Below are 26,544 nucleotides of genomic sequence, written 5' to 3' on the forward strand. Positions count from 1 at the left end.
TTTCAAGGTCATAAATTTCAGGCAGGCATCTTACAGTGTGTTGTAAAAAGCCCAACCAACCACTTCCAAAGGATGGGGAGGCCCCATCAACTCCGGTGCTCTACGTTAGAAATAAACACTTGCCTCTGAAAAAGGCAGCTGTATTTCACCTTTTATACCTCTCTGGAGTGCTCTAATGTGATGATTATGCCAAGAATATGCACTACTATATCGTTTTACTCTGTGCTATATGCACACCTTCTCTTTTGATATTTAGGTTTTAATATTTCAGGAAAAAAAATGAAAGGTGGTTTCCTAGCAACAGCAAAGGCACAAACACAGAAAGCGCAGTGTTTTCCCCACAGTGAATTCCTGTCTTTTGAGGCTAGTTAGCTGGTAGTAGAGGAAGCAAGGTACACACAGAAGATCTGGAAGGAGAGGCCACGTGGCCTCACCTGTCCTTACCTTCCCAAGCATGCAAAGGTCGGGTAGCCAGGGCTTGCAGCTAAACCCACTTTTAGGAGCCTGGTTGGAAGAGACCCTGAAATAAAACCATGTGCTCTTTTATAAGTACTCTGCTAAAGAGGCAAACCACCGCTCGGTGGAAGGGATACTGAACCAGGGGGCGAGATTGCTGGGTTCCTAGTAACCCTCATGCTAACCACCTGTGGACGCTTGGGCGGGGCTCCTCCGGGTTCTGTCTCTAACTGAAGGTTATTCTAGAAGATGGGATGCCCCAGATCCTTCTCAGTTCTAAATCACTACTGACCACTTTTTTTTTTTTTTAAGTTTCATGGCATTTTCTTAATTACATCACGGTTTCACTAAAATCATTGTTGCCCTGCTCCTGCCCCCCAGAGGAAAGCATCACTGGGAAATTTAGCGACTGTTCTTGTTTTTGTTTTGCTTTGCGTTTTTTAATATAAGAAGCGTGACCCTGTCAGGCCTTCCCGAAGCTTCCTGCCTGCACCCAGGAGATGGACGCGACCCGACCCACGTGGTGGTGCTGGTCAGAGTTTGCAAGAAGGCAAACCGCTCGGTTCAGAGGAAATGGTTTTCATTTCCCGGCCTGCCCCAAACCCAAGATGTTCACGTTGAAATCATGCACAGGAGTCATTTTAAGCCTAGTTCTTTCAACCTGAAAGTCCCTGCGCAGAAACTCCGCGGGGAGTCTACATATAGCAAGAGCAAACTCCCCCCGCCCCAGCCGGGGTCCTCGCGTGGCTTTGGGGCTCTGGGGCTGGAGAACTGACCGCAGGGCGCTATCTGCATCTGCCTTGAAGAGCAGGGCGCGGGGCAATCCCTGTCGCACAGGGCGTGTGTGGGAAGTGCACGAGGGGACCGCGGTGCTGGTGCTCGGGGCTGGCGGTCATGTGCAGCTAGTGCCCACTGCCCAGAGGCTCAGGCTCGGGGAAAGGATGGAGGGGAGGGGAGCAGGGTCCCGCTAGGGTCCTGGAGCTGGCGAGAGGGCTGCGCGGAAATCAGAGCGATAACAGTTAAGAGTAAAGCATTTCAGTGACACTCCTGCCGGGGACAGGAAGGAGCTGCCGGATTGCACACAGAAAGGAGTTGGGAGAACATCTATCTCAGAGGGGCGAGACAAGGGAAAGGAGACTTGCCCCGGTTTTAGGCTTCTGGAAGGCAAGGGCGCATGGAATCACTACCTTGGAACCAGCTGCTCCGGCTTTGTCGTGGAATCTTAAGTTTTCCCTGCAGTTTAACTTCATGATCGTTTCCTTCACATGGGGAGAGGGGGGTCCACTCTGCTGGAAGAAGTTCTCAAGACTGGCTTTCTTTCTGTTTCCTCGCGCTGACTGTGATGTTAACTGTTTACGCTTTATGGTACAGACCTGCTGACGGCCAGAGGCCGCAGCCAGTGGCACCGTGGCCTTCCTCCCTCCCAAAGGCTTGGGGCTTTGGATCGCTCTAGTGTCCGAGGCACTGGGAGACCCAGCCGGTCGTCACTCGAGACACGTCTCTCCCCTTGTAAGTTACAGCAAACAGGGGTGTGGTGAGGACGTCGCTGAGCCGGTGTCCAGGGCGCTCCATCCCCACGGATTTTTCTGTCACACACCAGAGCCACCGCTGCTGCCGAGACTTGGCCGTTTTACGACTTTCTCGAACTTCCACGAAAATTTCTTGACGGAGAGAACCCGGTTTCTTCTTCCGAGCTCCGCGAGGCTGTCAGGCAGAGTCCCCGAGCACTCGTTAATCGCCGAGGAGCCACTTAGGAGTTTTTCCGCCCTCCCCCCTCACCACCACCCTACCCCCAATCCCCCGACCCCGGTAGGAGAAGGATGTGCAGCTACTCGCGGGCTGGCGGTCTGATGCGGGGATGGAAAGGTACAGCCAGCCAGCCGGAGTGAGCTGCGGGGAGATGCCCGATTCCCACCTCGCCGGCTCGGCAGTCCTGTCCCGCAGGTCTGCACGCTGAGCTGCCAAGACTCGCCAGCTGCGCGGGGACCGGAGGGCCACCGCCGGGAGTCTCGGCGCGCGCGCTCTGGGACTGTGTGGTACCTGAAGGGTCGGGCTGGGCGGGGCGGGGCAGGGCGGGGCAGGGCGCGGCGGGGCGGGGCCGTTGCCGCTCACACCCCCGGCGGAAGGATGGCGGGACCTACGAGCGCGGCAACGTAGCGGCGGAAGGACCAGCGACCCGCTTCTCCAGTTTGTCGTCTGCGCGCGATACCCGCTTTCCCTTCTGGACAGTTCCGAAGTCCCCAGGGCAACAAACCAAAGTCGCGCCTCGGAGAGGGGCTTGGGAGCCCGGTCCTCTCCTGGAGAGGAGGCGGACGTGGTCCGGGCGTGGGGAACGGGAGAGAGAGCAGAAAAAGGGAGCCCGGCTGGGCGTGCGCGCTTAGGAGCGCAACGCGAGCGCCCCAGCGGCCCTGCGCCCTCCCGGGGGCCCACTTTGGAAGGAGGGGGTGTCAACCGCGGGAACGGAGGAAGCGGAGAAACCCTCTCTACGAGGGACGCCCCCAACAGGTCCCTGGTTCCGCCTTCGAAGCCAAAAGCTGCTAGAACACGGGACTCCGCGGCCGCCTCCGCGCGCCCCCTCCGCCCCCGCGCGTAGCCCCGGAGGCTCGCGTCCCCGCCCCCGGCTCAGCGGTGGCGGGCCGGCGGGCGCCCCGTCGGCCGCGGCTTCCTCCCCGAAACCCGCCGGCCAGCGCGCATGAGGCCGCTGCCCCCGCCGCGGGCCCAGGCGCCCCCCTCGCGGTGCCCGTGGTGATGCCATGCCCCGCCACCACGCGGGAGGAGAGGAGGGCGGCGCCGCCGGGCTCTGGTTGAAGAGCAGCGCGGCGGCGGCGGCGGCGGCGGCGGTGGCGGCGGGTGGGGGGCGCCCGGGCGGCGGCATGAAGGATGTGGAGTCGGGCCGAGGCCGGGCGCTGCTGACCTCGGCGGCCGCCAGGGGCGACGGCCTGCTGCTGCTGGGCCCCCGCGCGGCCGCGCTCGGCGGCGGCGGCAGCCTGCGGGAGAGCCGGCGGGGCAAGCAGGGGGCCCGGATGAGCCTGCTGGGAAAGCCGCTCTCCTACCCCAGCGGCCAGAGCAGCCGGCGCAACGTGAAGTATCGGCGGCTGCAGAACTACCTGTACAACGTGCTGGAGAGACCCCGCGGCTGGGCGTTCGTCTACCACGCTTTCGTGTGAGTATCCGCGCCCCTCACGCGGTCCCGGTCACCTCGGCGGCGGGGCCCTTCCGCCCGGTCCCCCCGGGCTGCTGGGCGCTGACGCCCGGGCCCGGCACGCGCTCACACACACACACACTCGCGCGCGCGCACGTGGCGGCGTTTATTTCTTTGCACTGTTCAGGGTCGTCCTCCTAGAGCTTTCCACACCACCCCCTTCACCCCACCTCTCTGCTTCTCCGGAGCGACCTTTCTCCCCGAGTGCAGTCAGTGAGCCGCCGTGCCGCTCTGGGCACGCAGCGGTACTTGACAGTACTCGGTGCGGATAACTGGGAGCGATCAGGTCCCGAGAGACGTCAACTTCAACCGAGGGGGGCGCCCGGGAGCTGAGGCCAGGGGAGGATGCTCGCCCGTGCTTGGGAGAGTGTGTTGGAGAGGTCAGGAGGTGATGGCGAGGAAGACGCGGGAAGGGGTGGGGAGGGGAGAGGAGAAAGGGAGACCTTGGGTGCTCAGTCTCCGGAGCGGAGCTGGGGGAGCCCCTACTTGGTGGGGAGAACAGCTCGGTTTACAGTGCGCCCGGAAACACGCCTCGCCACCACCTCCGCCACCACTAACGGAAACTCTGTCGGTGCCTGGAGTCCTTCCTGCCACAGAGGTGGCCAAGGTTTAGAAGAGGCGAGCAGGGCGGGCGAGGAGATGCTCCCGCGCAGTGGCAGGGGCCGGTGGGGAGCCCCGCGCGCGGAGGGGCCGCGGCAGCCACGCAGACCAGCAGCTAGGGGCAGGGATCAGGCAGGGGGTTAAGTAGGCATTTGTGGCTGTTAGTCAAAGTGTGTATGTGGGTGTGTTAAGTAAGCCGTCACCATCTAGCAAAGCATGCTTAATGAGAAAATGATTGGAAGCAAATGTTGATTTTTCCCTTAGGCATTTCAGACCTTTCAGTGGCTTGAAAGTTTACTACTGTTTTTCCCACAACGTCCATTCATGCAGCCTCCTGCTAGAGTTAGGTTTATGTGGATATTTTAAGGTACTTTTTATGCTGTTACGCCCTCATTTTTTTCCTTCTCCTTCTTCCTCTTCTTTTTGTCCTCTCTTTTTAGTTCTTTTTTTCCTTGCTTCTGTTGTTAAAATGAAATCGAAAGACGTCAGCCTAGGAGACCAGTAGAGAAAGTTGCAGGCACTCACTGATAGGTTCCTTGTTTCCTGGTAAAATAGGTTTTGAAAACACAAATTGAGTTTCTTTTCGAAATGAGGCATATCATCCTAACACAGCTTTCACCTGGGACAGAGGATTGGCCTCAACTCCAGAAAGATTTTTTTTGAAATAATATGGAAGTGGAGGGTCTGGTTTTATAAATAGGTGAACCTGGAATTTAACCACGTAGTGGTCAGGAAATTGGTGGAGTCTACAATCTGTGGGCCTCTGGTGTTCGGAAAATTTTACAGTCCCAGATTGATGTGAACCTGCAGCATTCGGTGGAATATTCCAGCCAACTTGCCATCTGACAATGTACACAAGGCGAACGTTGTGTAGCATCATTATTACATCAAGAGTTATAATGTATGTGAGATTCATGTTGATTTAAATGCGGTCCCTGCAGTAGAACATAGACATAGAGGAACACTCCAGATACTTTTCATGTTCATCCCCTCTAAGTTGATATGTAATTAACCTGATGAATCTGATAAATTATTTTGACCTGTTAAGATCTACTAAAACATGTAGGAATAATGATCTGTGTTCAATTTGGCAGCAGAATATATCCTGTATGGAAAATAGCTTTTTTTTTTTTTTTGCAAGTGTATGCTTAGAATATTCATAGCTTTAAATTTACAATATGATGCTATATAGTGGCCTTTCATTTTTGGTGATTTACATACTATCCATTCAGAGAGGGTTAGAGACAGCCTTGGTGAGTGCTTGTGCTTTGTATCTTCTAAGTGTTGTCCTTGATCGTGAACGAGGATGTCTTTTAATGCAACACTTTCTTTTCAATCTGTTGGTGTTTAACAGGTTTTCCTGGCTGTACAGAATTGTAAAATTTTGACAAATGATTTTTCAAGAGGTTCAAGCTGGGATAATTCTCTACTCACCGGGCTTTATCAGGCCATCAGCAACTGTAGTGGTAGATACAAAATCAATTATGTACTTGTTGGTACATGTACAATTGTGAAGTTTTACATTATGCGTTTCTAGAATCCAAAGCTGTAATGCTTGGGCGATTAGATAGGGGTGCTAGTTCCAAATGAGCCCAAAGAAGGAGTGGATAGTATCCTCTTCTGGAAGGATTCAGCACAACCACAGCTGACCCTGGGGGCCAGGCCACCTTTGGCAATTGCTGCTTATGATTTTAAGTAAGCTTGAGAATAGCCGGACTTTACACATTAAATTAATAAAGGAAAGTTACTTTGAGGTCTGAGTCTAACCAGACCATTAATAATAAAGGAAATTGTAAGAAAACAGTTTCTAAATTGGTGTGACTAACTAATTCCTGGCCAGCCTGGGAATCCCCAGATCTTACTTTAATAACAGTTTTTCAAGCACGTTAAGGTTCTTGCCAAGAACAAGTGCACTGTGATTAATGAGGTACTTCGGGGATGGATTTACTTGGTGGACCAGCGTTTTCATTGCAAAGAAGCAAGAAAAGGGTGTTTAAAGTTATGTTTCAGGTAAAGAAAAATTTCCATTCAACATGCAAAAGTCATTATCATCATGGTATTTTCATGGTATAGAGTGTGGTTTCAAGTGTATATATCTGAGCCTGCTAATGAGATGGCTGGCAAGAACAAGAGGTGACTTGCTTCAGTTTCCTCAAATCTTCATAAATTAGTGGAGATTAAGAGAATCCGTTCCCTTGTTGTTCTTAAGGATTTACCCAACAGCCGTGTTTCCTGGTTTCCTATTTCCTGTCATCAGCCGTTCTTCAGTTTCATAGAAGAGCTATTCGCATATGAGGTGACATATTTCTTTGAATGTTGTTTGTCCATTTTCAATTCCTCCTCTTTTTAGGAAAAGTTTAGAAGTATAATGATGATAGCAGAGAAACACGGAAACACATGATGGGCTCCACGTGTTGCTGAAACACGGCCTCCATACCCCACTTACTGAATTGAGACTTGAGGACAGAGTTTTGGATGAAGTAGAAAAGGCAGTTTTCTTTCTTTGCCGGGTGGAGGAGGTCACAGTGGGCTAACACCTCTAAAACTATGAGCCTGCTGGGGAGAGAAAGTGGGGTGTTTTATAGTAAAAGTTCAAGAGTCCAAGGGGTGGAGCTGGTTTCCACAGAGACTGTGTAAACAGGGTAACACATTTTTGCAAAATTGTTCTTATTTTTGTAGGGGCACTAGTCTCCTTCCCTCTGCTGGGTACGAAGTTCACCTCCAGCTTTGGGACTCTCTTAATATTCTTGTAGCTAGAACAAAGGATGCACAGCAAGAGGCTCTGTGGAAAAGAGCTCTAGAGAAAAACGTGTGCAGTTTAAAGTCAGGTAGATAAATGCTTTTAGCCTTTTAAGCAGGCTGAGGCCTGGGATCTCCTCTGCAGCTCGAACAACAGGATACAAGGAAACCACAAGGGGTCAAGAGGAGGGCACTGAGGTCAACAGCAGGCCACTGGGGGCAAGAGCAGGGCACTGAGCATGATCCCTGCACATAGTACCATGAGGGGGTTGGGGAGACCACCCAAGCCTCCCTCCTGTCCAGCCCGACCCTGGTCAGCAAGAGCATGATTAAAAACCTTTTAAACTATTATACAGTTAAGTATTTTACGAACACCATTATAGATATCAGATGGTCATTGATGATGACAGTAGGGCCCTGCTCGGCTACACATATATAAATTCGCATTGATGCAGCAAATGTTGTTCTCAGAAATAGTGAAGGAAACAGTGTCACTCATCACTGTGTCTGGTCGTCTTTGCCTGGTGTTGTGCCCTGGATCAGAATGTATAGATATTTTCCATGAGAAGAAGTAATCCTGTCACCCAGGCTAGGAACCTGAAAGTCATCCTTGATGCCTTTGTTTTTCTCACTTCCTCCCACTGGCCATCCAAAGGATCATTAAATTCTGTGTTCACTCTAGAAACATTCTTCAAATCCATTTCCTTCTCTTTTTTTTTTTTTTTTTTTTTTTTTGCTGATGCCACTAGCCCTCTCTGTTTCTCAGTTTATCACCATTGGGTTATTTGTAATGTCCTCCAGCTTCTGTTCTCAGTCTCCCAGCTCTTTGCTCTGACAACATAGTGTTTTTCCTAAGATACAAATCTTGTATCATCCCCTGGCCTATAATCTTTCCATGAGACTTCACCATCTAGTCATCCGTTCATTCTTTTCCACACTGGCAAACATATGAGCATCTACTCTGTGCTCATTCCTAGTAAGGCAAAAAGACTCCAGCACGAGCTGACTGCGAGCTTGTGAACAAATGTGACATGATGCTGCCACAGAAGTGAGTGCAAAGTCGCAGTGGAAAAGAAGAGGAAGTAGAGGTGAGGGCAGAAAGGTCAGCACAGACTTCAAAGAGGAAGTGAGATATGAGCTGAGTTTTGACAAATGGCTGGTGCATTTTCAGGTGTAAAGGTAAAGGAGGGATCAGTAGTCTTGATGGAGAAGAGAGCTTAGGTAAAGATAGGGAGCTGTGACTCAACATAGTGATTCTGGGTACTGGTAACTACTTTCAGGATAAGGACAACTTCAAGAAAAAAGGGTAGAGCAGAAGGCACATGTACCTGATCTTGGATGGCTTCAGAGGCTGGCCAGGGAATCTAGTCTTTATCCTGTAGGTAGTACTTGCTGTCAAATGGTGAAGATCAAATGAATGATGTAATCAAATACAAATTTTTGGAAAGATGTGTCTTTCATTGGTTTGCTCAATGGATTAAAAGTGCCAGATAGAACTGGCCATTGAGGAGGTAATAGCAGTTGTCCAAGTTTTCCATTCATTCTTGTACTCCTTTCTCCATAAATTCATTCCCCAAATGTTTTTTAAGTATCTACCATTCTAGAAAGGTGAGAGATGATTGTCTAAGGAACTTAGGCAGGAGCAGTGGGGACAAGGAGGAATCTGAGTAGAGAAAAGTTAAGTAGGTAGAATTAGCAGACTGTTTTCAGCAGTCTGGTGGGCGGTACGAGAAGGGTGACTCTGACTTGGGTGATTTGGGGAAGGGAAATACCGTTGGCTGATGTGTGGGACCAAGGATGGAGGGCATACTTTCAGGGTGGTCCAGTGAGTTCAGACTTGCACTTGTGGAGTTTTGGATGTTGTAAGACATGTAAGGGGAGACTGTCAGCTGCAAAAACGCAACAGGGATCCAAGTACACTCAGCCTCTTTCCACTGGGCCGGAGATCAGCCACCAGAACCATTTCTGGCATGAAAAGAGGACTCCGTGAACTATTTGTGAATGAATGGCTGCCTGGACCAGTCTAGACCATCATCTAGATATCTAGATCAGATATTTAGATTGGAACCCTCTAGCAGTGTTGTGTGAGTTAAAGCAATGACCAGAACAAGTGAGCCAGCCAGGGCTGCAGAGTTAGGTGAGGACACGGGGAAAACAGAGGAGGGACACCAACAGCAAGTGGCAGATGGAAGAGTAAGAACCCACAGGAAAACTGGTGAAAACACACCGGGGTGACCAACGTGCCCAGGAAAAAGCAGAAGACCTTATTTTCCTAAAAGCCAAGGAAGGAAGGTGTGTACAGGAAGGAGATGGTGGCCAGCGGTTTCCAGTGCTGCAGGAAGACCTGGAAGAGATGTGTGGGATTATGCTGGTTTGGTCATTCCCTGGAGGACCTCACGTAACCCCTATGACACGGCTTCTGTCCACCTTTCTTGCTGATCTCTGATGCACACCCTAAGCCCCATCCTGTGTCTGCCCCCAGGCACTATTTTCTCACCCTGTTCTCTTGGACTCTCCCCACTCCTCGTGGTCTTGTGGTCCAAGACCTGCTGTTTCTTCAGAACCCAGTTCAGGGATCACTTCCTCTTGGACAGATCTCCTCTCTGCCAGAATGATTTAACAGCCCTTTATCCCAGGGCCCGTGGCTTCTAGGGAACGTCGTTACCATGGTGCTTGCCCTGCTGTGTGGTCCTCGTGAGCTCCTTGTTCTGCCTCCCGCAAGACGGTGAGCTTTGTTCTGCCTCCCGCAAGATGGTGAGCTTCCCACACAGGAAATCTCCTCTATTTCTCTCTGAATCCCAAGCACCTAATAGGTGCCTTGTATCCAGTAGACGCTCAATGAAGGCTTGCTTAATAAGTCAACAATTTTCCTCTGGAAACCTTCCCTAGAGGAGTTTCAGAGTGAACCAAAGCTGAAGGAATGACCAAGTCTTTTTGATTTTCTTAGAAGTTAAAATACTGATGATTCACACAGAGGAGAAAGGTTAAGGGGCTCGAAATAGGTGGAAATCATTGCTTTGTTTCCAACATTCTCACTAATCAACTTTGTGACTTGGAATATGTTACTTCACCCTGGGGGCTCTCCAGATCTTATCTGTGAAGCAGGGACAGTAGAGTTTGCGATCTGACCATGGTGGTGGAGGATGCTGTGGAGAGCCTGAAATCCTATCATAAGGGGAAGGAGTCCCTGTAGTAAGAATTGATCTGATCGATCTGCCATTTCCCTGTCTCAGCTCTGAGCTGCTAGGCCATCTCTTAATAGTCCACTGGAACTTCACTCCTAACTCATGGGGAGATCTGTGTCAGTAGCCAAAGGGGTCTTTCTGAAGAGTTAAACAGAATGCTGCTTCCCTCTGCTTGGAGGACGGATCTGTTTCTTGCCCGTCTCTACCCAGTTTTCTTGCAGGCAGGGGCTCTCTCTGTCTTGTTCTCTGCTGTATCCCTGGCACCAGAATGGTGTCTGCCACATAGGAGACGCTCCATGCAGAAAGACTGATTCACTTACTGATACCCTGTATCTCCGAAGTAGACTACTGGTTCCTGGTGGGAGATGGAGTTTTACTCCATTGGGCCACTCCCTGTGTCAGGACTCAAATAGACCCTATGGTGAATGACTTTATATATATATATATATATATACACACATACACACACACACACACACACACACACACAGATACACACACACACACACTACACACTTAAAATATACATATAAATATACAGAATATATATATGTATATTGTGTTTGCAGTTAAGTCTTGGTCTATAGAAATTAATGTTGGCATTTTATTTTCACTCTTGCGTTCCTTAAAAATCACTGATTTCCCTTAAATATATGGATGCCACCTATGAGTTACACTGCTAGTCTAGAGACATAAAATGCTCCATCTGCCCTTCAAATGAGTCTGTTTTCAGAAATTCAGACAATTGCTATGGTATTTGAGGGTCATGGTCCAATTAGAAATGTTGTTAAGTGTTAACATTCTAGTGTTGAGAGTATGACGGCCCATAAGAAATTAAACATTAGAGTATTTTACAATGGAATGAAGGCTTGATACGAGAACCACTATAAACAAGGGAGGTCACCAGCAGCCTTCTGATAATTGCCTGCGAAGAGGCGGTGCAATTTAATTTTTAATTGCAAATGGCTATTTTGGCAGAGAGAAAGCCGGCCGAGCATGTTTTATCCCTGCCCGCTGGTGTGAAACCACTTGGAGCCCAGTTGTTGAATCACCTCAGCTTGGAGTTAACGCGGAATGATCTGTAGACATTCTTGTTTTAACTTCCTTTTCCTTCAGCCAGTTCAAGTAGGCTATTTGAAGCTTTATTTGATTTCCACCTGGGAGACTGGCCACACGACTGCATTTTTTCATCACTTTTAAAATGCTTTAATGGGTCTCAGCATTTTAGGTGAACCTTTTGATCCTTTATCAGTCTGTCTAAATAGTGAGTTTCCTAAGGGTTACTGAAGACATCTATTTATAAACTTGAAAAGTTTGAGCTTTTTCCATTTTATAGATAGGCAGGTAGATCTGTCTGTATTTGCCCACATGTATTCCACGCACACACAATTGCACACATACACACTGCATCCCAACAGAGAATGTGTAAGTATAAATAGTTACACTTATCTTATTTCTGCACCTCTAAAAGTAAAGAAGACATTTGAATAAAAAGCAATTGAAAAGAAAAAGGTAATGTGGGGTTTATATCCTTATTTGAAAGGTATTTAAATTCAAATACATGTGAAGAGATACACTTTTCACAAACGTAGTTATGGTGCTCAGTGCTGCCATTTAGAGCACCAGTGAGGTAATTCTGGGGACTTTCGCCCATCTTCTGTCAGCGGCAGGATGGTCTTTTATAATTATCATGTTATAATTTTTTTTTCAGTCAATTCAGATGACTATTTAATAGTCATTGTGCATACCACTGAATGTGATAGATGCTGGTGGTTTAAAAAAAGGTGATGCTGTGGACCTTTGACCTCAAGGACATTCCTTGGGAATAGATTTGAATTCAATTATTGACTTTACTGATTTGATGACTATCAACAAGTTCCTTCCAATACCATTGACTTAATCTTTAAAACAGGAATAATAAATTACATCAAGGTATCACAGGATTTTATCATCACAATTACATGGTGGCCATTATTGAAACTGGAGAGAAATATAGAGATAATGTGATGGCCGACTGCCCTGTTATGTCAGAGGTCCAGGATTTCATCCTGGAGGTGATGGGCAGTTTTTCAGGTAAGCAGGGTTTAGGCAGGTAATAATGTCATCGAATTTCCATTTTAGATTGTCTACTTTGCCACCTCTCTGAATGGTGGTTGGAAGGGGACAAGCTCGAGGTAGGAAATCCATTGGAAACTCTTTTTCCAGCTGAGGCAAGAAATAATGAGGACTTGGACTGAGGGTGTGGTGGAGACAATGGAGAAAGACAATATGGCGATAGAGTTGAAATGTATTAAGGAAGGAGTCAATGTGGAAGATGAAGAAGAGAGATGGATTTGTTCTTTCTAGGTTCCTGGCCTGGGTGGTTGGCTACATAGTGGGGACATTAACAAGATGAAGAATACAGGTGGGACAGCAGGTTGAGGGGAATGCCAGAGGTGATGAAATGAGTTTTGGAGATGCTGGGCTTTCAGTGCATGGGACTTCTAACTACATATGTCCAGCAGCCATGGATGAAGAAGCACAGACACTAGGTAAAATCACAAGGAAACCATGTCAAAGAGAGAAGGCAATAGCTCAAGGATGGAGACCTGAGGAATACCAACATGTAAGGGGTAAGCAAAGGAAAAGGAGACTCAAATGGAATAGACAGCAAGAGGTAAGGAAACACGAGACAAAAAGATGGTCAGGAGGTCATTTGAATCAAGGATATTGAGAGTTTCCAAGAATAGTCAACTATGAAATGTAGACATTGTAGTTTGGTAAGGTAAGGACCAAGGAGTTACCACTGGACTTGGCAACATGGAAACCGCCAGTGATTTTGTGACCTCATCAACAAAGTGGTTAATACAGAAGCCAGGATGTTGTGGGCTGAAAATTGAATCAGAAGTGATGAGAGGAAACAGTGAATGTGAACCATATTCAATTGGTTCAGCAGGAATATAAGAAGAGAGACAGGACATTCACTCGAAGGAAATACAGGACTAAGAGGGACAGCAAGAGGGGATAAGTCATAGGAAAGAAGATTATTTACCATTAAAAGTAGTCATTTAAATTATTGTTGCTATCCTGGGCGCTGTTCTTTTTTTCAATTTTTTACATTTTTATTGAAGTATAGTCAATTTACACTGTTGTGTTAGTTTCAGGTGTACAGTAGAGTGATTCAGTTATATGCATATATTCTTTTTCATATTCTTTTCCATTATGGCTTATTACAGGATATTGAATGTAGTACCCTGTGCTACACAGTAGGTTCTTGTTGTTTATCTAGTTTATATACAGTAGTGTGTATCTGTTAATCCCAGACTCCTAATTTATTCCTCCTCCCACTTTCCCCTTTAATAACCATAATTTTTCTATGTCTGTAAGTCTGTTTCTGGTTTGTAAATAAGTTCACCTGTATCTTTTTCTTTTTTAGATTCCACATATTAGTGATATCATATGGTATTTGTCTTTGTCTGACTTAACTTCACTTAATGTGACAATCACTAGGCATTGTTCCAAGTGCCTTACACACGTTATGTCTTTTAATCTCAGAACAGCCCTAAGAGGTACTATTCATATTATCACCTCCTTTGAACAGACTAGAATGCTGAGGGAGGGAGAGGTTCAGTAATCTGTCCATGTCAGTCCCTGAGTTAACAGCAGAAGAGGGCTTTGAACTAAGGTGGTGGGACTGAGATGGCGCATTCTTAACCACCGCTCCTTCATTGTGGATGGTACCTGGTGGCCTGGGGCCCCTTCTGTTGGATAGATAGCATCATTATAAAAACTGCATTTGGGTCTGGTCCAGCTCTTAGCAATGTAGTATATGCGTAATAAATAATTTGTTGAGAAAAATGAATGAGAGTTCAAATCTCTTATAACCTAGTGTCAGAGGATTACATATGACTCAATAGTATTAGGAGTGTGTGTTTCTCTGTCTTCAAATTCTAACCAGCTCAAGTCTTAATTTTTCCTTGAAGTTTTTTCTTGATAGTCCTGGCTTATTTCCTTATCTTTATTTACCTCCCACAGCTTTTATTATTTGGACCATGTATTTTAGCCCTTAATTACATTCTTGCATCGCTTTCTAATTGGACCGTTTATCTCATTCTTCGCAAATAATTTGTGTCTAAAGAAACCAAAGTACTGTCTTCTTTTCTATCTCATATGGCTTCAAGCCCAGATCTTTATTTTTAACCAAAATTCACCCAGTTCATTGCTCCCAGAGGGACTATTTGAACGTTATAACTTTTTTCCCCCAAGCAGGAATTTCCTTAAGTTCTGCTAGATTAAGTTGTAGAGCAACTTGTATTAAGGACCCAAATGGCTATCATAACTTCTTAATACCATTTCCTGTCAACATAAAATTTCTGATTGATACTCCCATTGCAAAAACCTAAGATTTATTAAGAATAAATATGTAAAAGATTAAGTCTAAGTAGATACAAAGACTGGAAGGAAATACAAAAAAATAAAATTAAAGCAGCAATTGCTTCATTGATGTTTTGTAATGGCTGAATGTAGAATCATTTGCCCCAAACTGATTTTTACAGGATTTTCATTCTTTAAACTAATAGAACACTCATGTTTTCTTTGCACTAATATAAATGCCTTCCATTCAGCCTCCATGTTTCCCCCCCCCCCACGATTTTCCTGGACGTTTCTTCTTTCTCTCTTGTGTGTACCACCGTTTCTCACCCACCACCCCCGATTAAACTACTCTTAGTTTTTTGTTTTTTTTTTTTTACCCTCTCTGTGCATCTGTATTTCTGGAATGAGCTTTCTCTTCATTTCTGTTTACCGCGTTGTACAATTTGATTTCTCTTCCTCTTAAAGCTGTCTGCTGGTAATCAAGGGATGCTCTGACCCTGTAATCGCTTACAGGCTCCAAGAGCGCGGCTGTGTGAGGAGATGGGGCTACGCCATTCACACATCACACTGCAGTAATTAACTGGAGCCTCTGGAAAGACTGGGGGTTACCGAACCCTACTTTTCTGGGGTTTTAGTGAGGCTCAGATTTCTTAGGAAATAAAAGAGTGAAGCCTTGCAATTGCTCTGAGATTTTCTAATATCTACCTATCATTTCTGAAATCTGGCAGTGCTCAGTTATTCTGTGAATAATTTTTAAAAGATTATACTTTCCATTTTGGAAGTTGACTACCGTATATAGCTGAGAAATAAATTAGAAATTATTTTTTTTCCAGAGGGGGTGGGTATAGCTCAGTGGTAGGGTCTGTGCTTCACACGCACGAGGTCCTGGGTTCAATCCCCAGTGCCTCTATTTTTAATAAAAGAGCACCATGAGAAATTAGATGGAATTATTATAGAAAAAAATATTGGAAAAGTCTAAATATGTTTGTAATATATAGTTAAATAGCAGTTAACTTAAAAATATCATCACATGTTCATCAATAAATGAATGGATAAAGAAGATGTGGTATGTATACATATACATATATATATGCATATATACATACACACACACATAAAACACACACAATGGAATATTACTCGACACTAGAAAAGAATGAAATCTTGCCATTTGCAACAGCATGGATGGACCTTGAGGATTTTAAGCTAAGTGATAAGTCAGAGAAAGACAAATACCACATGGTCTCACATGTGGAATCTAAGAAACAAAACACGAACAAACAAAACAAGGTAGAAACAGATTTACAGATACAGAGAGCAAACTGGTGGCTGCCAAAGGGGAGGGGAATAAAATAGATTGGAGGAAATAGGTAAAGGGGATTCAGAGGTACAAACTTTCCATTATAAAACCAATAAATCACAAGAATGTAACATACTGCAGAAAGAATATAGTCAATAATACTGTGGTATTTTTGAATGGTGACAGATGGTTACTAAACATGGTGACCATTTTGTAATGTATTCGATTGTCAAATCACTAGATTGTACACCTGAAACTAACATAATATTGGAAGGCAACTATACTGCCTTAAAAATATTTATCACGTAGACTGATATAGTTGTTAGCAGCTTCCTTACTCAGTGAGCCAAGAAGTAGATCTATAATTTGGCAACAGAGCTTCCATTTTTCTTTTTAATCAGAGATTGAAGCATGCACTCAAAACTCAAGTTGTCCTAGGAGTACATAAGAGAGACAAAACCACCAGTAGTTTTTCCTAGTTGGACATGTTTCCAAAGCATAGACTTGTGACCACTATTCCCGTAATCTTTTCTAGAATGGGCACCGGGTTCAGGGCTCCCTTTTCTGTAAAACTCTTCGCCTCACGTCTGGGTGACTCTGGGACCAGATGGAATTGAGAATTGGGCTTCTCCTCCTGTGTTTTGGGTGGTTGGATACATTTCTCTTGTGTAAAGTCAGAGCATAATTCTTCAGTGTATGTTCAATAACCTGACCTCATGCTCTGCATAAGGGCTTGACTGGGAAGTACAGAGACCCGGCGGAGATAAGCCAGCATGTTTTCTCCTGGCATTTTTAGTCCAGAAGGATAGGAGTTTGCTCTTTATTGAGCTGCGAAAACCATCTCTCTGCATTGACAGGATGAAAGCAAAGGTTGGCCCTTCTCCAGGACATTTTGCTACTGCTCCACTTGAAGGGGTTTACCAGGTAAATGCCAATCACCAGATGTCTAAACCTGCCAGCCGCTAGTTCTCAAGGCCCCCGCTGCCTGTGCAGGTGGGCATTCTGTTCGTCAATCCCCACGCAAAGACCAGACACAGGAGTCCCCATGGATCCTGGACATTTCCAAAGAGCAATACTGAAACTGGTGAAACTGAATGTTCCCGTTAATAAAACATTCTGAGTATGTTTAATTTGCTCCAGAGTATTTTTAAAAATAGAAAAGACACCATTGCTGCTTCATAAGACTTTGTTTTGGGGTGTTATTTTTTTCTCCCCAAATAGTTTAAGAACAATCATGTAAACCGAAAGTTTGTTTTTTAAAAAAATCCAGTGAAATGCCTGTTTATCTTCAGTATGTATTCTAAATTTCTACTATTGTTAACTTTCTTTATTCTAGTACATGGAGGGAGAATACGATACCCAGCCTTCGCCGGGGCCTAGAATTCATTATTTATTCTTAATTTTTTTGGTGGGGGGTAATTAGGTTTATTTGTTTATCTATTTTAATTGTTTTAATGGAGGTGCTAGGGATTGAACCCAGGACTTTGTGCATGCTAAGCTTGAGCTCTGCCACTGAGCTCCCCCCTCCCCCCATTCATTCATTCTTTCATTCATTGTGTATTTGAGTGCCCACCTCATGCCATGTCCTTGGAACACTTTGGAAAATACTCCTTCCTGTTTGATAGACTTTCTCCAGGCATGTGGAAAATGGCTCTTCTTCTTCAGCTGAAGAGAGGCACGCCAGAGTGGAGGTAAAGTCGGGAAGAGTAGGAATGTGTGTTTATTACAGTCTGTAATGTGCTCTTGTTCCACCTCCTTAAGGCTATAACCTTAGCTTCAAATATATTTCTGAAGTAAGTGGGCAGTCAGGTTAAGGAATTACAGGGTGAGATTAAATTAGTTTTAAACTTACCATGCCAGATGGTGAAATCCCTTAGTTGCCTTCTGCTCCATCCAGTGGAAAAGGCAGGGAAGCTGAGTGGCAATACAGTGACCTTGGGGGGACCCACCTGTAGCCTGCGAGATAAAATCTGGAACCCAAGGAGCATCTGCTGTTACTCCTGTGGTCCTTGACTACTAGAAGAAATGACAGTCCCTTTGTTTAGGGGTGACTTTTACCAAGTTTGAACATTCAAATTGGCATCCAAGTTCCCCCCCCCCCAGAAGAAAGTCAGATACGTTCCTTTATGTTCAGATCCACCAGGGCATAAACACGAGGAGATGGCTTAGAATCAGCACAAAGCAGTCACTCGATCAGTCTCACATCAGTCTTACCCTGAGATGGCCCTGCAGACCTTCCACAGATAGCACAGGAGACACACAAGGAAAGAAAAAAGGGTGCAGTCATCATGCCAATCGTGTTGGCTTCTGCAGTCATTTGGGCCTCCGGTCTGGGGGACCACGCTTCTCTCAGGAGAAGGGAGTGGTAGTCTTTCCACTGAACATGGAAGTTATCTTTAGCAGGAAAGATTCCCTTACATGGTCCCAACGCTTTTGCTCCCAGTGTTGGACTTTGATGAGTTACTTTACGAATAACTGTTCCCAAACTAGTTGGGTCATGCTGCTGACAGCTGTTTTTCCAGAGCTCATGGGTATGGAGTTTTATTCCAGGCTTCAGGGCAGGAAGTGGATAATAAAAGTGAGTTTATAGATGGCACCAAGCAAGGTAGCCTAGACAACCATAAACAAGAATAGTCAAGGAACTGTCATGTTGTGCTGGAGAAAACAGAATCTTCCTCTCATTCAAGGGTAGAGACCATAATTCACAATTGTCATTAACAAGACAGCATTCTTTTTTTCCCTCCAAAAAAGGTTAAAGGCAATTACTTGAATTTTTTTTGGTTTGTTGTTGGTCCAAAATCCGTCTCCACGTTGCAGCCTTAATATAGATTTCCAAAGCACATGATAATACATTTGAAAGACCTATTCACAATACATCTATTATGTGTCTTTTTTTTTAATCCTTGCTTCCAGAGCTGCAGGTGAGTGATGGTGACTCCAGATTTAGTGCCTGGGGGTGGTACAGTGACATAGTATGGTAGGGGGTGACCTGGAGTGTTGGCTCTGGGGATGTGAAGGAAGGGAGATGGAAGAGGTTTCAAAGGGAGAACCAGAGTTCTCAGTCCTGGAGCCATATCTGGTAGACAAAAGAGATGAAAGAGTTCAAATTTTCCAGCTTTCAGGCCAATGTGACTAAGACTGAGCAGAAGTTGCTTAATTCTGTTTTAGGGAGAGACAGGGTGCACGAGTGAACATATAACCTGTTTGAGCTTTGGGAGAGAGAGGAGGGTCACTTGTTACCAAGGTAGAGGTGATGGGGAATGAAATTATGAAGCTGGTGGGAGACGAATGTAGGGAGAGAGGTTCAGGGAGAAAAGAAGAGAAGGAGGGGTTTGTGAAAGAGAGATGAGAAGACTAGGGAAATACAGCAGCTGCAGGAGGACCAAGTCCGAAAGAAGGACTGCAGCGGAGTGAGGGTCTTATAAAGAAGAGAAATGATGCTCAGAAGATAGGGTGCATATGTCTTTTTGAAAAAGTGTTTTCATTTTCTTCGGATATCTACCCAGGAGTGGAATTCCTAGACATATGGTAGTTCTGTTTTTGTTTTTTTTCTCTCTTTTTTGGAGGAACCTCCATGCTGTTTTCCACAGTGGCTGCACCAACTTACATTTCCACCAACAGTGGACAAGGGCTGCCTTATCTTCACATCCTTGCCAACATTTACTATTTTGGTTGTCTTTTTTAATGATGGCCATTCAGACAGGTGTGAGGTGATGTCTCACTGTGGTTTTGATTTGCATTTCCCTGATGGTTAGTGATGTTGAGCATCTTTTTGTGTGTCTGTTGGCCATTTGTATGTCTTCATTGGGAAAATGTCTGTCCAGGTCTTCTGCCCATTTTTTAATCATTAAGTGCTTTTTTTTTTTTTGATGTTGAGTTGTGTGAACTATTATATATGTTGGATATGAACCCCTTATGAAAGATACCTTCTGCACATATCTTCTCCCATTCATTAGGTTGTCCTTTTGTTTCATTGATGGCTTCCTTCCCTTTAAAAAAAGCTTTTAAATTAGTTAGGTCCAATTTGGATTTTTTTTTTTTTTTTTTTGCTCTTGTTTCTCTTGCCTGAGGAGATAGAGCCAAACAAATACTGCTAATAAGACTTATGGGCAAAGAACATACACCTATGTTTTCTTCTAGGGGTTGTATGGTTTTCTGTCTTACATTTAGGTCTTTAATCCATTTTGAGCAACCTAAATGTCCATCAACAGATATGTATAATATTCCATACACAATGGAATATTACTCAGCCATAAAAATAATGAAATTTTGCAGTTTGCAACAACATGGATGGATATGAAGGGTATTATGCTTAGTGAAGTAAGTCAGACCAAGAAAGACCAATACTTTAAGTTTTCAGTTATATGTGGAACTAAAAAATACAACAGATGAACAAATATAACAAAACAGAAATAGACTCATTGATACAGAGAACAAATTATTGGTTGCCAGTGGGGAGGGCAAGGGAATGGTAGGAGATTAAGGGATACAGACTACTAGGTATAAAATAATATAAATATATTTAATATAAAATAATATACATATAATAAATAATGTAAATAACGTAAGTATTATGTATAAATAAATAATATAAATAATATAAAATAAATAAGGTTCAAAGATGTAATGTACAACACAGGGAATATAGCCAATATTTTATAATAACTTTAAATTGAGTGTAATGTATAAAAATAGTGAACCATCATGCTCTGCACCTGAAACTAAATCTAACATCATGAATCAACTATACTTCAGTAAAAAATACAAAATCCCATTGAAAAATATTTTAATCAACTTCTAAAAAAATGAGAGAGGAATGAAGATATAAATGGAGCAGGAGGCAATAATGTAGACAGCCAGGATAAAGGTGGGGTGGGCAGGGTGGCCAGGACCTGGAAGGATCTCAGCCTCTAGGATGGGACAGCATCTGCAGTCCCATGTGCTCTGAGGACATTCAGTGTCACATGGGAGGAATCACATCCAGGAAAAGGGCCAAAACAACCCAACAACCAGGCAGGGTGGGGGCACTGCAGCCAGCATCTCAGAAGGCACGGCAGAGCGGGAGGGGTGCCAGAAGGGGTACCTGGAGAGAGGGTGGTCAGAGGGCCTCCTGTGCAGGCAGGGAGTCTGGTTTGGAGGCGGCCTCGCAGTCCGGAAGAGAGATGCCAGTTGGCCCAAAGCAGTGCTAAGGGTTTGAGGTGAGGCACCTGGTGCTCAGAGGCAGGGAGGAGGAACAGGTGAGGCCGCATCACTGACAATTAAACCAATTAAGTGGGCGAAGAGAGAGGGAGGGGGAGACTGGGAGATCAGGGAGCAACAGAGGAGAACTTAAACCTTTTATTTTTCCAAGCAGCTGGATGTTGGTACAAATATAAAAGCCTAGGGAAAAGCCCTGTGCCCCGAAAGGGGAGGATGAAGAAACTGAGGGGAGCGAGGTCTTGGAGGAAGAGAGGTAGGGACTGATGGTAAAGAAAAGTCTGGGGTGGCGGCTTTGGGGCGTGATAAGGCAGCAGCAGGAGGCAGATAACAGGGTGTCGTGACCACAGCAAAGACCCTGACGGAGATGAAGTGACCAAGTAGGAGACCTGGGGCAAGTGACTCTGAGATATCCTTGACGGCTATGTACTGGGAGATTGAGAAAGCAGAGGAAGCCACAACCCAGAGAGCTAGCAGCTGCGTCCCAGGTAAAGGAAGTCACTCACACTGAGCACTGGTGACAGGGCAGGTCCCTGCCATCTGGGAGCGTCCGCCACCTGATAAATGTGTAAACATGCAAGTGTGATAGCTCCTTATAGAATCACTGGTGCCCCCAAATGGTAGTTTTCATACTCGTGGCCAGAGGAGAACATACTGCAGTAAGAGGCACATATGAAGGAGGTGTTTAATGAACAGATGAGTGTGTAAATACATTAACACACTATGTTACTCGCTTTGCAATAGCATTGGGTTGGGTGCCTACATGACAGGCAGAAATTTCCTGTTGTCTGTAGAAGTTCCCTGAGCTTGAACAAAAAAAGTTTTCTGTAATCTCTGTATGTTTGAATACACATATAAAAGCACGTCCTTAAAGCTCATGGTTGGAAACGTTGTCAATATCTGCTGCTTTGACACGTTCAAGTAATAGAATTACGGAGCTTGAAGGGCCTCTGTGACCTACTCTAAGACTGTCCTTTTTTAGCTGGGAAAATGTCCACTGCAGAAATGTTAAGTGACTGGGTTAGGTTAAAACACTCACCTCCAGGGGCAGCCCTGATGGCCAGGCCGTCCTGTCACCCTTAGAGACATGACTTCAGTTGTAGGTCTTGTGATCTGCTCAAACCTCCCTCTAATGAAGGTTCTCTGTGGTTTTTAAAAGTGAATAGTGACATTTTAAATGCTGTGGTTTTGTTCACTATTGGATGAAGAATGTTCCTTTTAAATTTTTTTTACTTCATTTGTTAATGGAGGTACTGGGGCTGGAACCCAGGACCTTGTGCATGCTAGGAATGCACTCTGCCACTGAGATATACCCTCCTTGCTCAAGTTTTTAGCTTTTAAGTTTTATACCTCTGCTGAGAAATGCTGCATAAACACCAAGTAGGAAGAAACCATGTTTTTTGTTTTTTTGGGTTTTTTTTGTTTTGTTTTTTTCTGAAGGGAGGCACTGGGGATTGAACCCAGGACCTCCTGCGTGCTAAGCACACGCTCTACCATTGATCTATACCTCCCACCCCCCAAGAATATTATTTTGAACAGCATTTTAGGGCCTTTTCTCTCTATATATATTGGCAGAGAAAAATATTCCCCTCTGTTACAAATCCCTAAAAGCCAACAAAAGGTGTTAATTTTTATGATTTTTTTTTCTTCTAAAGAAGTCAAATTCTGAAGCAGGGTTCTCTTTAGGGGTTAAAATATCTATCGACTTGATGTTTAAAGAGCAAGGCCCCAATAAATGAAGAGATCAAATGAGAAATCGAGGGGAGGGTATAGCTCAGTGGTAGAGTGCTTGCTTAGCATGCACGAGGTCCTGGGTTCAACCCCCAGTACCTCTATTAAACAAACAAACAAACAAATTATTATTTAGTGAGCCAACTGTGGTTTCCTTCCAGATAATGACAATTTGGCAAGAAATATCTCCAGATTTTGAGGGAGTGGGAAAGAGTACACATCACCATTATGTGAGGCTCCAATGCCTCGGTCAGTCAGTCTGTCTGTCTGTCTGTCTCTCTCTCATACACACACACACACGCAAAATGTAATTACACTTGGTAAATTCACTAGGGGAAAGCAAGCGTGTTCACCCAGAAATTCCAATGAGCTCGCACATCTGTCCTTAAGTGCACCTCGCACCCTGTTTGTGTGCCCAGGAGGGCCTGGGTGGGTTGTTCAGACCCAGGCAGGAGCAGCAGGGTGAGACGACCCTCCCCACTTCTGAAATTCCTCATCCTGTTTACCAGAGGGGACGCACACCTCCCGCTTTGCAAGCACAGTATCTTCTTATTTCATATGAATCATTGAAATTAAGTGAACTTTGATTTCCACCCTCCTGGTCTGTAAGAGGCTTTTCCCTCCCATTTTTAAAAATTGAAGTATAGTTGATTTACAATGTTATATTAGTTTCTGGTTTGCAGCATAGTGATTCAGTTATACAAATAAACATACATTCTTTTTCATACTCTTTCTCACTTCAGGTTACTGCAAGCCATTGAATAGAGTTCGCTGTGCTATACAGTAGGACCTTGTTGTTTATCTATCCTGTGCATAGTAGTTTGTATCTTTTTATGGTTAGTATTGTCATTAGAAGACTAATGGTTTCTAGTGGTTTCATTAATGAATAATGAGGAGAAAGGAGTTTGGGCAATGTTTGAAATTGCTGGGCTGGAGATGGCCATTTTGTGCATGAGTTGTGGCCGTACACTGAGAGGTGCTTCTCCAGACTTCTTTTTAGCTAGGAAGATCTTAAGTCAGAGACATGACTTAGAGAAAATGAAGGGCTCTCATTTATTTAAAAAAATTTTTTTTATTTAAATATAGTCAGTTTACAATGTTGTGTCAACTTCTGGTGCACAGCATCATGTTTCAGTCATACATGTTCATACATATATTCCTTTTCATATTCTTTTTCATTATAGATTACTACAAGATATTGAATATAGTTCCCTGTGCTCTACAATAGGACCTTGTTATTCATCCACTATATATATAGAGTTAGTATATGCAAATCTTGAACTCCCAATTTATCCCTTCCCACACCCTTTCCCCGCTGCTCCAGTAACCATAAGTTTGTTTTCTATGTCTGTAAGTCTGTTTCTGTTTTGTAAATAAGTTCATTTGTCTCCTTTTGATAGATTCCACATGTAAGTGATATCATACGGTATTTTTCGTTCTCTTTCTGGCTTACTGTCTCCTTTATTTTTAGGAACAGTTCTTTACGCCCTAAGTTACCCCCATGATTTTTGAATACCTAAGATATTCTTTCTCAGGTGTCAGAACCCCCTCACTCATGGTCCTGCTTCTTGGCTACTTCATTCAGTACCCAGCACCGCCAGAAAGGGGTGGGGACAGGGGACAGACAGAGAAGGCCAGGCCTGATTCTCTTCGACACATGGCTGTTACTTTTTCCCTTAGAGAAGAGGGTTGGTTTGGTGCCACAAAACAGAGCTCTTTACAAAGGCCTCCCTTCCTCATGGAACAGATCTATACACAAATACATGCAAAGTACTTACCCTGGTCCTCAAATAAAGGGACCCTGCGGTTAATAAACTTTGACCTTCCCTGTCAAAGAAGGTCTGATTCTGACACTTATTAAACATCCCCAGTGGATGTAGCCGCTGCTCAGCCGCATCAGATTCACAGGCCACATCCTCACCCCACGCGGTAACATCCGTCTCTTAAAAACTCTTCCAGACAGACTGTCATGTACTTATTACAGAGGCCAGAATTTCCTCTCATTCAGAGATCTGTGCAGTTTGCAAAGGTGTAAACATAGGAATTTGCCCTCAAGCTTGTTTTGTTTTTTAAGAAAAAATACAAAAACAGCCTAAAACTCCATCATTAGTGGCTAGATCATCACTGATGGCAAAATTGTCCAAGGGAAAAGTGTGCATCCTTTGAAAAGAACATAAACATGCATGGCCTGGGATGGTGTGGTTTCTAAAGTGAATTATTAGGTGAAAAAAATCAAGGTATAACAAACACAGTGTATGTAGTATACACAAGCACCCACTTTAGTAAATTAAAAAAAAATACACAGTAGATTCTCATTGTCCACGGTAGCCATAGTCTATGAAGTCACTGCATTAGCCAATACCAAATCATTGCTCCAAGCAGAAACACAGAGCAAGGTTCCTGGGAGCCCTGGGTCACATTTTATCAACGGATCAATGCCTGTCCTTGTTTTATGTGTGTCTCTAGTTGAAGACACATGACTTAGTGTGGAGTTGATTCACTAACGTTTGAACTCGTCAGCAGTAGCACTATGGCTCATTTCTGAGTAAGCTGACCTTACGTGTTTTCCCACCACAACCTTGCACTTCAGAACACTGGACAGCGCTCGGGTGGTGGGGGTGGGGGGCACGCTTTGAACAGCCAGATTGCACACACACAGAGAGCACAAAAATGCAAGCTATGTGACAGGAAATCGACTCCACAGTGGGCACTTGTTTACAACATGAGATCTGAGACAGGAAAGCAGTGCATCGCCTCCTTCAAGCTCAGCTGGGAATGTGGGCACCGGGTGACTCAGCTTTGGGGCCACCCTTGGCGTGTCTGCAGGTGACCTGTGAGTGCCCAGGGAGCCTTGATTTGGGGGTCATGGCTAAATATTCAGAGTAAGCAAACTCACAGATATGGAGACTTTGCAAGTCATGAGGGTCAGCAGTATGTGTCCCCGCACACCTCCCACCCCATCCATGCACCCCAGACATAAAAGGGTTAAAGAAGCTGCTGGATGGAAGTGATCTTTGGGCGGAAGTGAGGCTGGGGCACCTTGTCTTGTAACACTCTCCAGCCGTGTGACTCTCTTTCACTGTGTTCATAACACATACCCCTTCTTCCCTGTCCTCTCCCTGTCTGCTCCCTACGTCTACTTCCCCATCCTCTCAACAAGCCATGGGCTTTTTCTGAGGTGCTCTAGGGACGCCGTTTTATTTGAGCTAGATCTATCACCATGAGCACCCACTGACTCAGGCTCTTGGCAGAGTTGGCCAGTGGAATTTTGCAGATGAAGAGTGTTTTACTGAGTGTGACACTCAGAATACAAGTCCCCTGGGTGATTTGTGGGACAGAATACTGCCCTGTCTCCCTGCACCTCGGGAAGCCCAGACTTTGGGGCACTTTCAGTGCCAACACTCTTGCTTAGATTCTCACTGCAGGTTGTCAGCTTGAAAGCTTAATGAGTCAGAAATGACTTGAATAATATTAATGATGTAAATTAGGGGTTGGGGATAAACATTACTATATATGAAATATAAAAGCAACCAGGACCTACTGTGTAGCACAGGGAACTATATTCTGTTCCTTGCAATAATATATAATGGAAAAGAATCTGAAAATAAAATAAATAAATGTATGTATGTCCATGTACAGTTAAATCACTTTGCTGGACACCTGAAACTAACATTGTAAATCAACTACACTTCAGTAAGAAATTTTTTTAAAAAATGATGTAGTGGCAAGTATCAGGTTGTCTATACTGTATGTATGGAAATTCCCTTCAAGTAGAATTCCCA

The 26,544-nt window shown here is 44.8% G+C and overlaps 1 protein-coding gene, 1 long non-coding RNA gene and 1 other non-coding gene across 5 annotated transcripts in view; 2 read left to right on the plus strand and 1 right to left on the minus strand.

The window, feature by feature from the left end:
* The window catches only part of LOC135321507 (uncharacterized), a 39,075-nt gene extending 35,048 nt beyond the window's left edge, over window positions 1–4,027 (minus strand). The window contains exons 1-3 of one of the 2 annotated variants that reach the window (XR_010381333.1): window positions 2,372–2,471; window positions 1,644–2,160; window positions 445–520 (exon numbers count right to left, since the gene is read on the minus strand). This is a non-coding gene — a long non-coding RNA (uncharacterized LOC135321507). Of the gene's footprint in view, window positions 1–444; window positions 521–1,643; window positions 2,161–2,371; window positions 2,472–3,563 lie in introns of those variants that run through there. The other variant, XR_010381332.1, reaches the window with a different exon arrangement.
* Window positions 3,210–26,544, plus strand: part of KCNQ5 (potassium voltage-gated channel subfamily Q member 5) — a 454,042-nt gene continuing 430,707 nt past the window's right edge. For both annotated transcript variants that reach the window (XM_031455912.2, XM_064487016.1), the window contains exon 1: window positions 3,210–3,619. In XM_031455912.2, coding sequence (XP_031311772.2) covers window positions 3,210–3,619 — 410 coding nt within the window. The remainder of the gene's footprint in view (window positions 3,620–26,544) is intronic.
* On the plus strand, window positions 15,373–15,445 carry TRNAV-CAC (transfer RNA valine (anticodon CAC)). The gene has a single exon. It is a non-coding gene; the product is annotated as a tRNA-Val (tRNA).

Source organism: Camelus dromedarius, chromosome 6 (genome assembly GCF_036321535.1).
Source record: "Camelus dromedarius isolate mCamDro1 chromosome 6, mCamDro1.pat, whole genome shotgun sequence".
Taxonomy (NCBI): domain Eukaryota; kingdom Metazoa; phylum Chordata; class Mammalia; order Artiodactyla; family Camelidae; genus Camelus; species Camelus dromedarius.